This window comes from Austrofundulus limnaeus, unplaced genomic scaffold (assembly GCF_001266775.1).
Source record: "Austrofundulus limnaeus strain Quisiro unplaced genomic scaffold, Austrofundulus_limnaeus-1.0 Scaffold70, whole genome shotgun sequence".
Taxonomy (NCBI): Eukaryota; Metazoa; Chordata; class Actinopteri; order Cyprinodontiformes; family Rivulidae; genus Austrofundulus; species Austrofundulus limnaeus.
In genome coordinates, this window is record NW_013952472.1 from 176,320 (window position 1) to 191,324 (window position 15,005).

The 15,005-nt window shown below is 39.6% G+C and overlaps 1 protein-coding gene across 12 annotated transcripts in view; it reads right to left on the minus strand.

Annotated features, from left to right (window-relative positions):
* The window catches only part of anks1aa (ankyrin repeat and sterile alpha motif domain containing 1Aa), a 105,970-nt gene that overhangs the window by 42,367 nt on the left and 48,598 nt on the right, over positions 1 to 15,005 (minus strand). For 11 of the 12 annotated variants that reach the window (XM_014010512.1, XM_014010510.1, XM_014010508.1 and 8 more), the window contains 3 exons: positions 14,658 to 14,701; positions 14,244 to 14,337; positions 8,614 to 9,101 (listed from right to left, as the gene is read on the minus strand). In XM_014010512.1, the coding sequence (XP_013865966.1) occupies positions 8,614 to 9,101; positions 14,244 to 14,337; positions 14,658 to 14,701 (626 nt within the window). Of the gene's footprint in view, positions 1 to 8,613; positions 9,102 to 9,497; positions 9,562 to 14,243; positions 14,338 to 14,657; positions 14,702 to 15,005 lie in introns of those variants that run through there. The other variant, XM_014010518.1, reaches the window with a different exon arrangement.

Sequence of the window (15,005 nt, forward strand, 5' to 3'; positions counted from 1 at the left end):
GAAGTTCATGGTATCTTAAACTTAAAAGATGTTTAGTACAGAGGGAGGCTTTTTGAAGCATCCTTTCCAAGACAGCTGGCTTATATTTTGTACACTGCAGCTTAGCAGCTTGTACATTTCATATTCCCTCTTGCTGCCATGCGTGAAAACATAAATCTACTGGTGCAACTGACGGGCTGCTTCACCCAAACGCAGGCTGTACAGCTGAACAGAAACAACCTGCAAACACACGAGGAAGAAGCCAGGGCCGGGCGTAGCCAATTCAGTGCCCCGGGCAAGATTTCAGGTGGCTCCCCTTCTGCAATTTTCTAAATGTCTTTGATATTATTTTTTTATCTTTAGAAACCAGGTTGTTCAATTAAAATAGTTAACAATATAAGGGAAGTCTACCACATACCTGCCAACATCTGCTGACAGCAGCACCTGTTCGTGTTAACCAGCAGCCGTGGAGTGAAGCAATTCTAGCAGGGGCCCAGGAATATACTTAATGGAAAACTTTGTAAAGAGCTACTCAAAACTTTGCATTTTCCAGCCATCTGAAGAACATTTGACTAAATATTTGGGATTAAACAACATAAAATCAGTATTTTATGAAGGTAGAACACTGAAAACCACACTTTAACCTGAACTTTATCTGAGACTAAAACTTCTATTATCCTTATTTTGTTTTCTATTTATACACTGAGCACCAGTAGTTAGTTTTGACTGCATCAAATGATACTTTTATTATGAAATATTCAGCACCATATATGTAGTAACAAATCAGACTGAGAAACTCACAGAACAAGTTACTTTCATAAACCTGAGCAACCAGTGACTATTCTACAAACTAAATCAACTCCGATAAAATGTTATAAACTTTTGTTTTTCGTTCCACAGATGGACAGCGCCCTTCGCACTTGCCTATACTTGCGCATGCTATGGGCCGGCCGTAGGAAATGTCTTCACATTTGTTTCTTCATCATCAAGGCAACAAAATGAACTTACAGGGTCATTGTCAGTTCTGCTTTAATCCTGAAACTATTCAGTTTTGTTAGCAACTAACTGGCGAGTACATAAAGTGCACTTTAACGGGAAGAATAAATAATTAAAAGGTGAAAAGTGGAACTCTCTGCCAGCCACGTTAAGATTTTATGGACACTTTCAGGCATTCTGATGAACCTAAAACAGGACGAACATTTCCAAATGAGGCCACTGCCTCCATTTGTGACAAACTCTCCCTTTCCTGTTGGAAGCCATGAAGGCGAGCCGATCTGCTGCCTCACGGGGAGATCATGTTAGTGCGAGAGAGGAAATCAATACAGTCTGTTGTAGCTCCACCTCGACAGCTGTGCTACTATTACAGAGCAGTTCAGGCTCGGGCTGTTTACTTCGTGGGTGCAGAGGCACTGACAAAAAGGTAACAGCGGAGCTCCGGGGTTATTATGAGCTGCAGAAGGTATCTGGGAGGAGCAGCAGCGTGCGTTAAGCAAGTAATGACACGGCTGCCTTAACCCTGTCACGCTCTCAGAGGGCACGTCCCTGCACTGTGAGTGTGGAGGCGGCGTGCTCATGAAGCTGTTTAATTAGGCTGGACTGTGTCCCATCAGCACATCAGACACCCTTAAATGATTCAAGCGCACACTTAAATCTCTTTTTACGATCTCTTTGCTCTACTCCATGACAGCGTTCTGCGGTGCCCATGTTCCGTCTGGATGTTAGGGTTCTAAGCTCTGGTATGTTTAAAGCTGGCCTAGTTTAAACGAACAGCACGATCGTTTTGAGCACTGCAGATATGGTTAATACATACTGACAGATTTAATGCTAACACTAACCCTTGTGAAGCACCTGTGCTTCTGTAGATACAGTTAGGTTTGATTCATGGTTGGTTAATGACTGACGATTACAAAGAAAAACGTATATTACAAATATTATGAAAGAGATGGTTGGAATCTCCAAAATATCAATATCAGAGTCCAGCTTGACTTTGCTACAATTCTGCTCACAACAACGCAGAATGGCTGCACAATATTTCCAAAAGTAGTGCTGCTTGGTCCACAATAAAGCCTGCTGGATATGATATTCCACAGGCCTGCATTCATGCTCCAAATGCCTAAAATGCTTTTGGTGGATATGATGGACTCCCCCCTGCCCTTGATGTTTACAACCAGTTCAGATGGACGACGTGGCTGAGCTGCTGAAGCACAAGAGTTGTGTTGACAGACCAGAATAAGATGAGGAAAACATGGATTTATTGCAGCTGATGCCATTAAAATATTTACCAACCGCATGTTTGCCTAATATTGCGCAAATTAAAGACCATCGAATCAACTGCAAACTTTTATTTGTGCGATAGAGCTTTAACCTCCATTTGTGACAGGATGGAAACTGCGTTTAAGGCAGAGGTGCTCCTGAGCACATGCAGTAGCAGAATCAGACCTGTGGCCCCTGAGGGCCCAAACATCACAGGCATCCAATACTGATTTTGTCCTTTGAATATAGAGATTTTTACAGATTCTTGAAATCTTTTGATCTCATGAACTGAAATTATTCTATTTTCAGCAGCAGCTTTTTCGCAAACTGGTGAACCTCTGCCCATCTTTACTTCACGTCTCTCTAAAATGGTCTTTTTATATCAATTTCTTTTACTGACCTGTTTCCAAATAACCTGATAATGCTCCTTCAGCAGTTTCTTTTTCCATTATCCACTTCCTTTTACAGCCTTTTGTTGCCCCAATTTCTTAAGACCTGTTGCTGCCATCAGAGTGAAAATTGCTGATTTTGTTCCTAGTTTAAACATTCAACATGCTTACTATATTCCATTATGAATAAAATATGAGATTGTGATTTGTAAACGTTTGCATTGCTTTAATTGGAATACTGTACATTGCACCACCCTGTTCCTACGGGAGCCCAGAAAGAACAAACCAAACATTCACACCAGAAAGGGAGGCCTCAAGTTCATATATTTTCTCCCTTTAAAAAAAGAAAAATTGTCAGGGGAGAAGCATTTCTCTGAGTAATGTGCAAAGTATTTACAACTTTACTGCTAAATGTGACAGAACTGAGACATTTTCTGAAACAAAAGTTTGCTAAATGAATCGCAGGCTCAAAAGCAATAATTGAGGTCAAGTCTCTTTTTATGTTGTTCTTTTAGACTGAAACATTGCTTGGGCACAAACACGATCAAATAAAATGTTGTGAATAAACCCCTCAGAGACGAGGTTACCCTGACTGTGCAACATGACAGGAACCTGCCCAAGCTTTACAACTCACCTACAGACTGGAGAAGCGGCCCACTACTGGCCCACGTCCATGCAAGAGCCAACTAAAGTTAGAAGTGTTGACGGGAGTATTTCCAGACAGAGCAAACATCAGGTCAAGCACTTCTAATGCCTTCTCCACACCGACAGGTTCCTCCGGCCCGAGGCCGTTATCGACATCTTTCTTTCTGCAGGGAACCACGACTACAGCAACACGCCATCTGGTAATTTTATGACCGACGAATAGTAAACTCACGCTCTTAGAGAAGTGATGACTAAATGGGCTATTTATACATAATGTGTAGAGGGGAGACCATAAACAACGCATGCCGATGCAAAACACTGCGACAATAAATAGCTTGGAGCGAGCCGCATGTTGAATGTTAGACACTCAACACTCGACACACCAGTTATTTCATCTGTGGCGTCATAGATCAAACTGTACCAGCTCGTACACAAACTGGGCCCAGAGCAGCCGTGATATCGACCCGCCGCTCCCTCAGCTCGCTGCGGTTGCTCTGATTGTAAAGAGACCCGAAGCAGCAATACGATCTCGTCGCCACAGAGACAAAAAGCCTCGGTTCTGAGTGAGTCCAGGTTCTGGCTCAATGTGGCCTGGGGTATTAAATACAAGGTGAAAGGTATCTCTCGAGGGTGGCGGTACATTCCTTCGAAGGAAAGTTACTGGCACACAAACGAACGGCTAAAACTGAGCTGAGAGGGTTAAAGAATGCATTGAATTCCTCCGATTGTTGCAGGAAAAAGATTAAACACATAAAGAGGAAAAAGCAGTGGTGGGCACAGCTGACCAACAAAGTTGGGTTCACTAATCACTACGGGTGCAACGATACAGAAAAGTCAGGATTCGGTTCGATACTTTAGTCTCACGGTTCAATATTTTTTCAATATAAAAAAGAGAAATGTCCATGCACTTTTAAACTTGTAATTTATTTAAATTAAGTATGAACATTTGTTTAACCTCAAAAATACAATTTTTAAATTACATGTTGGTGTTTCTCAGTGCATCTGTGCTCAACAATGCAGCCTAGGTAGAGTAGTCGAACACAGATCCACTGATCCTTCAACACAGAGCATCTTCAGAAAACAAGTTGATAAAATAAATGTTAAAAATCTGTATTACTCCATACATAGTGTGTATTGAACCTAAAGCCCTGTATTGAACGGTTCGATATGGGTACATGTATTGTTGCACCCTTACTAATCATTAATGTGGTAAACAAGAATCTTCACTCCGCAAACTCTAAACTGATAAACAGATAGAAAATTAGAGGAAGCTAACGCTAACCGCTACATGAACTGTCAGTTTGTGTCACTCGTCTGACTGATGGGCCTGACACAAACCTATTGTTAGTTTTCTATTGGTTTAATTAGAAGGTGGGTGGGTCCCCTGTGGAAAATCAGACAAATAAAACCAGTTAAAGCCCTGTCTAACTTGTGATACTCTGTTTACCCCTTTTAGAATAAAAGCATTTCTTTGATTAAGTTTGTATTTTTATAAATACAGTCTGAGGTTAAGGCCTCCACGTATTCCATCCGAGCTGCAGAGATTGGCTCTCGTATTTACTGCAGCAGCAGGGTCTCCAGGAGCTCAGTGTATCTCGGGGATTATGGAAGGTGTGTGTGTAAATGAACGTTGACTGTTCGGCTTTGGGTGGTGTACAATGGACCCGTTTAGTCAAACAACAAATAGCAAATACTTTTGCTACCATATTTGACACAGTCAATTTTTGTATTTGCTATTTTAATATTGCTAAATGTTATTTTAGTTCTTTTTGATGCTCTTCAGTTTAGCAGCTAAAGATGCTACATGCTACACACACGGTGCCTGTCATGTCCAGCACTGCTTTTAGGAGGTGATAGCTTTTATTTAATTTGGGATCAAGGCCATGAAAATAGAAGTCTTACACTTGTGAAATTTTTTAGTGGACTTAAAATTAAAAAAAGCAGATTCCAAACTTAGCAAAACAGCTAATCTGCTAAACGAGAAGCTAAGTTAGTGGATTAGTTGAACTGTGCCAACCACTTGAAAAGAACATATCCACAACTTATCCAGTAGCACTGGGAAGTGGAAATTTCCTTTGCTTCCATTTGTAAATTTAAACTGTGGTAAATCCCATTCTTTTAGTGGGAGTGACTGCGACTACCCCCAGTTTTGATTTCAAGGTGGCGGCGACTCTCAGCTTGAGTAAGTTAACTCTGTAACTTTTACTGTTAATTTTTGTTCTTAATATTTTTATGCACGTTTAATCACAAGTAGCATGTTTTCTGTCCATACTGTACATTGTATAATCAATGTTTATTTGCATGACATACATAGTAAAGCTCTCTTTTTGTCATTGTTTATATTGCAGCAGTGTTGTAGCTAGGTTAGCGGCAGCAGTACAATCACCTGTGAGCTAACCTGAATGCAGTTTCATATGGTTTGTTGGGAAATTATGTCACTACCATTTACCAGTTCAGAAATACGATATAAGTGGAACGCACCATTATACTGGCTCTGTGTCCATCTAATGAATTGTTGTGAAAAGTGGAATTACAATCCTGAAAACTTAGTAACAGCTTAAAATAAATGTAAATCTGAGACTGCACAATCTTGCTCCAGAACACTTTAACGAAATCCCGGTTTGAACGTTAATGTTCTTTTTTTTTTGTTTTGTTTTACATTCCAAGCTCCACGTCTCCACAAAGCCTTGTGCCTCTGTGAGCAAAGAAGAGAAAAGCTGAACCGAGACAGATCTGCAGCTTCTGAATTCTCTCCTCGAGTCTCAAGTTTCAAATCCGCGTCTTAAGTCTTTATTCTTCTGGCTCTCCTTCGTATGGAGGACCAAACCTATCATTATTGGAAATAAATGTATAAATATATAACTGGCGTATTAAAATAAATTATAGGGTCAAAAAGAAGTTTGACAAATAAATTATTGTGCCATTAAATCAATTACATCAATTATTTAGATATAAATGTGTATTTACATTTTAATTTTGAAGGATTATATTTTCTCTATGTGCTTTATCGCATATTTTTTGTTTAAGTTTATTCATTACAAGTACATTTGTTGTAATTTGACTTTTCCAAGCCATTATTTTCTTCTTTCACATTTATCACCAATCACATATATTTAAAACATGCTTTTTCACCTAATAATATTTTATTTCTCAAATTATTTTATCGTTCTTTTTTTTCTTAAACACTGATATATTTTCTTCTATTATATACCTTTGTTGTATATTTTTACCAAACACATTTCCCTGAGCCCATTTATTTTCATCTCTTTTTTTGACATTTCTTGCTGGCTGTATTGTCTTTTCCAGCTCTACATGCAGCAGGGAATGTAAAAACAGAGGAGGCGGTCTTAAGAAAAGCGTCACCGCCCCTGCTTCTCGCCTATTGGCCGAGGTCTAAGCTAAACTAGACCTCGGCCAATAGGCGAGAAGCTGGGGCGGTGACGCTTTTCTTAAGACCGCCTCCTCTGTTTTTACATTCCCTGCTGCATGTAGAGCTGGAAAAGACAATACAGCCAGCAAGAAATGTCAAAAAAAGAGATGAAAATAAATGGGCTCAGGGAAATGTGTTTGGTAAAAATATACAACAAAGGTATATAATAGAAGAAAATATATCAGTGTTTAAGAAAAAAAAGAATGATAAAATAATTTGAGAAATAAAATATTATTAGGTGAAAAAGCATGTTTTAAATATATGTGATTGGTGATAAATGTGAAAGAAGAAAATAATGGCTTGGAAAAGTCAAATTACAACAAATGTACTTGTAATGAATAAACATAAACAAAAAATATGCGATAAAGCACATAGAGAAAATATAATCCTTCAAAATTAAAATGTAAATACACATTTATATCTAAATAATTGATGTAATTGATTTAATGGCACAATAATTTATTTGTCAAACTTCTTTTTGACCCTATAATTTATTTTAATACGCCAGTTATATATTTATACATTTATTTCCAATAATGATAGGTTTGGTCCTCCATACTATGGAGCCTATAATTTATTTTAATACGCCAGTTATATATTTATACATTTATTTCCAATAATGATAGGTTTGGTCCTCCATACCTTCGTTTCATCTTCATCTTCTTGTCTGCTCTAATCTGCTTTCCCAGCGTGGCAGATTTAGCTCTTTACCCGCGTCCAGACAAAGCATTGAAATGGTGAATAAATGAGGAGTACTTTTAGTTAGGGATATCCATCTAGGTAATAAACACAAGCCAACACTGAGAACATAAAAATAGTTAGAAATAGGGCCTAAGCTGAATTAGAAAATAAGTTTTTGGTACAACGAAAGGACTAAAATACATTTCATATAAAGCAAGTTGTATTCATTTGAATAGATTCATGATTTAGATGCACAAACACAAATCCTGTTTTTTATTACAGAAAAGGGCTGTGAGAACTATTAATGGAAAACATTGCTGTCACCCATCAAATTCATTATTCTGTAAATTGAAAATATTGAAGTTCTTTGATTTGGTTGATTATAATATTCTACTGGTTATGTATAAGGCCCACAAAAACACATTAGCTTTAAACATCCAAGTAAATTTTGTTTAGAGAAAGAGTTGTTATAACCTTAAAGGGACAGAGATATTTGTAAAACCCAAATTCAGAACTAGTTTGAAGGAACGGTGTACTTTAATTCAAGGAATAAAACTGTGGAATAATTTGGGGAGAGATGTAAAAAATGCAGGATTATTATGTACATTTAAGAAAATGATAAAAGCTGGATTGTTAAAGAAATACGAAACAGTATAATCCATATAAATTGTTGTTCTAGAGGGATTAGATGCTCTTGTCTTTTGTTTTGTTAATAACAGATTTTTTTATATGAACTTATTCTAGCAAAAGGGGCGGATATTATAAGAGTTTTTTCTCTCTCTGCCGCCTTTCGTTTCATTTTATTTGTGATTTTGATATACATATATATTATTTTCTCTTATTTTTCTTTTTATACTTTTCTTTTTATTGTGTATTGTATATAAAATTATTTGTTTTGTTTTAGTGAAATGAATAAAGAATTGAAAAAAAAATACCTAAACATTTTTTACCCCCTCTCTTTGAGACAACAGGTGCTTAGAGTTGACAGAAGAATAAAACAATCTGGCTGCAGTCAGCAGAGCTCCATGCAGCTGATACTGAGGTTTGATTTCAACTCAAGAAAAACATTCTTGACTTGTTCTTCATTTTAGAGCAAGTTAAAGAAGTTACAGACTTTGTGCCCTGTAGAAACAAGACTTTTCACATTTGTGTCTGGGAACAAAATGTATCCATCGCACTTTTCAAGACTGAAAATCACAGTTTTCAGTCGTCAACAGTGGAAGAGTGGCTGCTCACCTCGTCCCATTCTGACGTGAAAGACGGTGATTTTTCCAGCCTCTTCTTGCCGGTGCTGCAGTTGGAAACGGACTCGCTGCGGTTCCCCAGTCCCCCTTCCTCCTCACCGGGAGGCGACACGAGCAAGTCCGAGTCCGACTTGGAGAGGCTGCGTGCCAGCTTCAGGTCTCCGGGAGGACGCATCCTGACCCCGGATCCTGGCCCCAGGTCCCTGTGCTCTTTGTTCACCGTGGCGTAGATTGCTTTTGGGTCGCAGTCTGTCAGGATGGCGGCCATGCTGGGTCGGTGAGTTGGCGGCGAAGCAGCCGGGACTTGCTCCTTCACTTTGGTGGCTTTCTTTGCCTCTTGCTGGCCCTGGTTGGGTGGCGGAACACCCGGAAGCCTGAAGGCGTCCTCGCGGCAGTCGATGACGGGAGAGGACCCGTGCAGGAGGCCGGTGAACTGCTCCGGGACACCTGCTCCCTGGTCCTGGCTGAGCTGGGAGTTGTCTGGGAGAGAGAAAGGGAAACGGAAAAGTTATGGACGAAGCCAGCAGAGAAAGAATGCCGCGCGAGGAGGGAAGAGAGCAGACTTCCATGTGAAGGGCAGATCCTTAGAGCGGGGCTAATAAGAAACCACCCACACACCCTGAAACAGATCTGCAATTGTTTCCTATGGAGAGTGACGGAGAGAAGAGGAGAGAGCAGAGTGAGAAAAGGGCGTCTGTTGGAAGGAGAAATGAGGGAATTCCAAACCCAGCTTGCAGCCGTCTGACAACTCTCTGTTTTTTTCTTCCATGGAGTTGAAGCAAAAGAGCTCTACATTACAAAACTCAGTTTTACGTAAACATAAATACAAACTGTAAAACTCACTTATAGAATATCTCTGAATGATGAGAAACTTACATTTGCAGCCTTCTCCCGCAAAAACAGGTCCCTTAATAAGGCAAGTGCAATTAAACACAATTAAACTTCCCTCCTCCCGCTCTCAGAGGAATTACTGCCACTTAAGCTCCTTTTCCGCTACCAAATCAGCAGCAGCTCAGCCGTACCAGTTTGTATCTGATATTTAGCTTCAGAATACAAAAAAATAAAAAAAAACACCAAAAACAAAGAACAAACGAAACAAAACACCAGCCTGGCCTATGTTCGGAGGCTGTCTCCCTTGTCCTACTGCGTCGAAGTCTTCTTTGTGACTGGCGGTTTCTGCGTCTTCTGGCTTCTAATTCTAGACCCGACGGGTGGCTCAGGAATGGAAATTTGAATCACCCAATCCTCCAGCAGAGCCGGAGTCCTGATAATTAGTTCTCTAACACATGGTGGAGGAGTGTGTGTGTGTGTGTGTGTGTATATGTGTGTGTGTGTGTATACAGACGCTGCCAGGATGCGAGGGTTGGGGTGTTTGGTGACGGGAATTCTTGGGCAGGGAAACTAATGACCTGTTGCGACACTTTTATTTGTCCTTCACAAGTCAGAGCTGCACGTGCAGCTGTCCCCTTCACCTCGCTGTTCTACAAAAGGAAAAAAAAAATCATCCGCAATCTACTTTTTCTTACATTTCAGGGACCATTTGCAGCCGGGGCGGGAACCGAACCCCACCCTGACCACTTTGACACGCAGAAAAAGTGTGTGTGGAGGCGTGTGTGTGTTATTAGGGGTGAGCGACTGTGCTGTACACACGTCGAGATCACAGCCAAACACCCACGCTCCTGCAGGCAGCTGGGGAGTGTGAACGCCCTGTGAGCACATCAGCTAGCTTCCAACAGCTCCAGACAGCTTTATTTTCCTGTGGAAAACATGCAATCAGATGTCGAGTCGTTCAAAGGACTGAGCTCACCGCGGAGGCTGGAGTGTGTTTTATCTGGCAGCTACTATCTGACCAATGATGTCATGTTCTTTGGTTTGAAGAGGCAGTGTTTGCCGTCTCCATCTTCTGAACTGCCCAAAGTAAATTTATGTTCTGTCTGTAGAAAACTAAGCTCAGATTTTAACTTCAGAGTAAGAGACGTTCTGTTCTGTCAGTCAGACGATGCGATGTATCAATGGGAAGCTTAGAAGGCAGTTTTATTGATATGTGATTGTTTACAGTAAAGAAAGCAACCAAAAACCTTCACTGACACTACCAGTGAATATAGAATAATCAAACCTATACAGAATGTCAGCATGTAAAAAAAATAAATAAAAACATATGAGCAAACTGAGGATTAGATCAAATTTACTGTTTAACTTCAACAAAACCATCTGGATAAAGGAACAGTTACATTCCTGTATCCAGATGGTTTGTGTTCATGCTACAGTTTTTGGTGCAGTTTACAACCCTCATTCCAGTGAAGTTGGGACATTGTGTAAAACACAAATTAAAGCAGAATACCATTATTTGCAAATTTTTTTTAACCTACATTCAATTGAATACACTTCAAAGACAAGATATTTAATGTTCAAACGGATAAACTTTGTTTTTATTGCAAATATTCACTCATTTTGAGTTTGGTGTCTGCAACGTGTTCTAAAAAAGCTGGGACAGGAGCAATAAAGACTGGGAAAGTTGAGGAAAGCTCAAAAACACAGGTGAACAGGTTCATTGGAAACAGCTGTGTCATGATGGGAGCACCCCTGAAAGGCTCAGCCGTTCATAAGAAAGGATGGTGGGAGGTTCACCACTTTGTGAACAACTATGTGAGCAAATAGTCCAACAGTTTAAGAAAGTTCCTTAATGTACAATTTCAAGGAATTTAGGGATTTCATCATCTACAGTCTGTAATATCATCAAACGATTCAGAGAATCTGGACAAATTTCTGCAAGACCGAAAACCAACACTGAAGGCCCATGACCTTCGAGCCCTCAGACGACACTGCATTAACAACCAACATCATTCTGTAACAAATATTAACACATGGACTCAGAAACACTTCAGAAAACCATTGAACACCGTTTGTCTCTACAAGTGGAAGTTAAAACTCTACCCTGTGAAGCCAAAACCAGATATCAACAACACCCAGAAACACAAAATATGACAACAATGGCCTCTGACTGTTGAACAACTGAATCCATACATCAAACAAGAACGGGGAAGAATTCCACCTACAAAGCTTCAACAATTAGTGTCCAAAGTTCCCAAACACTTACTGACTTAAGTAAAGCTGATGTAACATTGAGGTAAACATGTCCCTGTCCCAGTTTCTTCAAAACATGTTGCAGGCATCAAATTCAAAATGAGAGAATATTTGCAAAAAAAAATAAAGTTTTTATTAAACATCTTGTCTCTGTAGTATATTCAAATTAACTTAGGTTGAAAAGAATTTGCAAATTATCATATTTTATTTTTATTTATGTATTACACAATGTCGCAACTTCGTTGGAATGGGGGTTGTATAAAAGCAACACAAAGTTGTTGAGTAAGGAGGAAGTACAAAAGCTGTTTTTCCTTTAAAGTACACAACTGATGACACTAATGAGCAGAGATTATAATAAGTCTGCTCCCTCCCCTCCTGTGCTCAGACCAGTGTTCTATGGATGCCCGTGGTTTTGGGTCTTTGCATGCAGCGTGAGAAATTTCCTCTGGGAGTTGTAGAAAACGGCGCACAGCAGCGGGAATCTGCTGGGGACACGCAGCATTCCTGCAGTGTGTTTCTGACAGATAATAAACAGGATGATAGCGCTGACCCTGCAAACATCCTCTACCTGCCACACAGAATGCTGAGGTTTGACTGTCTTCACAGAGAGTACAAAAAGTAACACTCAGTTACAGGCTCATCCCGGGGCCCAAAGACAGCTTTGTGGCTTTAGGACATAGAAAAAGTAGACGTAAAGGCTTTTGTTTTTGATGAACAGCTTTAGATTTCCATCACTTTAGTAGAATTATAAATTCAAGTTCACTCAATGAGGAAATAAAAGCTTAGCAGACAGAACGATAGAAATGAAACGTATTGAAAGTTCATGCGACCATTCATTACAACATCAGATATTGGTGATAGTGCAGACACATGGCTGGTGTAGCCAGTGTGGACCCTCCCACCCTCACACGTCTGGATACATGCAGTGATTCTGTTAGATAAGCAGATTGGACCAGTTTCTCAGTAAAGGTTTGCTTATAAAATATTCACACCATTGAGATCCATTTTTGTCTTCCACACATTTTTCGGCACATATCTTGTTTGCGCTATTTGAACAATTTCAGTTCCTTCAGTACTTTGTCAGTTTATACATTTTGAGATATTTAGTTTTTTCTGCCAATTTTCTCTCATTGAAAATCAATGGAGGTGCCTTAAAACCATTTAAAATGTTCATAAATTACTATTCTTTTTACCTTTTATTCTGCTTCTGCTTTTTCTTAGCTCATTTGCTCTAATTTCAGCTTCCACTGGTTTCTATATTGAAGATTTGAGGGTTTTACTGCTTTTTAGCTATCATTCTGATCTTTTCTGCTTTTTATTCTTCAGCTAATTCCAACTTTTTTGCTTCTTTCAGCTTTTTTCTACTATTTTAAACATTTTAAATGCTACTTTCAGCTGCTTTCTTTTCATTTAAGCTACTTTTTATGATAATTTCATGTTTTGTGATAAATTCAGCCTCTTATTGCTTAACGCAAAGTCTTTGTGCTTATTTCAGCTACTTTTTATACCTATTTTTTGGCTAGTTTCAGCTTTCTCAGCTATTCAGAAAAGAAATTTCAGAAATAGGCATTCATAGTGCATTTTTGCAGAAAATTTAAATTCTCTAGCTATTATTTGATATGAACATAATTTTTAAACCTGGACTTTTGCCTTGGATGTTTCCTGTCAGAGGGGAGCTCACGCGCAAAAATACAGTTTTGTTGCTCCTGAGACGTGTTGGAGACCCATAGCAACTGTATGAACAGAGAAAAGATGTCACACCATTTTTTAACTCAAATGACAGACCTGTGAGACTTTTGACCAACCAGTTCAATTCAAACCCACACATTGAGCCCTGTTAAACTAAGTCAGGTGCTGAAAACGCTGCCTTAAAGACCTTTCTTTTCTGCTCTGGTGTCTGACTGTCCATCTATCTTATGACAATATGTCAAGTGGCTGCAAATTACAACTTTCAACCAATTTAATCAATGAAGTTGGACACAGTGAGCCAACAAATCACAGCAGAGCTAATTGTTGATTGTCAAATAGGGAACTACATCACTGGCAGCTTCATAAATCTGTGTTTCAAATACAAATAAACAACCTGATTCTGGGCTGATTGTGATTCTGCAAATCTTGAAAACAATCCAGCGGATTTAAAACGACGAAAACAGCCCACTTTTGAAAAACTCTAAGAATCCATTTATTTAATTAAGACGTTTGAATGTGTGGCAGAAAAAATTCAGCAGCCCCGCCCCCATCATCTACGCCCTACGCTCCACAACAGCAAGGTCCCGATCTGAGCAAGAACTCCATATTAGCAGCGACACCAGAGTCTTGCCCACTAAACAGAGAATGTTGCTCAGCCGGCTCCCAACGGGCAAAATCCTCGGCTCTGCTCCCCGAGAAAATGCCTACAGTGCATTTCCTGGCAGGCCTAACCCAACGATCCCATCTCAGATGCATCAAACTCAAATGAGACTCTCCAGTTTCATTGACGTGCCTGGATGGTGACGGAGATCTCACACCTTATTTGGTGACTAAAGTCTGAGGACTCACCTCCTGGTGCTCGGGGGCCCGACCGTGCAGGGGGGTGCAGATCTTTCATTTTATTGGGGGGTCTGAGGTCGTTCGGGAGGGCAGAGGGCTTGCGCTGAAGGAAAACAAACAAAAAAGGGACAAATAAAGTTTATGCAGAGCTGTTAACCTTCCAGTTTTAACCACTTTTTTTATTTCAAAAGTTAATGACAAAACTTTTAATGACAGATAGGCAAATAAAACACATGTATAGACAAAAACATTATTTTCTTTTTTTTTGTCTTTAGGCAACTAGCAGCAAAGAGTTGTGAATTCAAGGAAGCTAAAGAATTTCACAGAACTAAAGACCTTTTCCTGGAACAATTTATAAAACGCCCAAAAACAAGAACATAAAGAACAGAAGTTGCTTTAAAAAAGAAAGAGTTGTTTCAGTACCTGAGGTAGGACGCTGCTGGACGACTGTGTGGTGGTGTTCTCATCTGACGAGACAGAAAACACAAAGAGTTTCTGACTGCTGGCAGAGACTCAGAGAATCAGGAAGTGCTTTATAATAAAATCGTGTTTTATGCATCAGTCCGTCACGGGCCGACATGATGAAGCTGTTCTCAAAAACATCAATTCATTCGACATTTATACTCAAAAGTGGAACTATTTAACCAAAGCACTCGTTTTATTATTCTTAAGCCATAATTTAGTCACATGACTGAAGAACTGTGCTCCTTTCCTTCAGTTTGAGACAAATTTAATGAGTTTTAGTTTGTGAACCCAGCTAAAGTGGAGGGT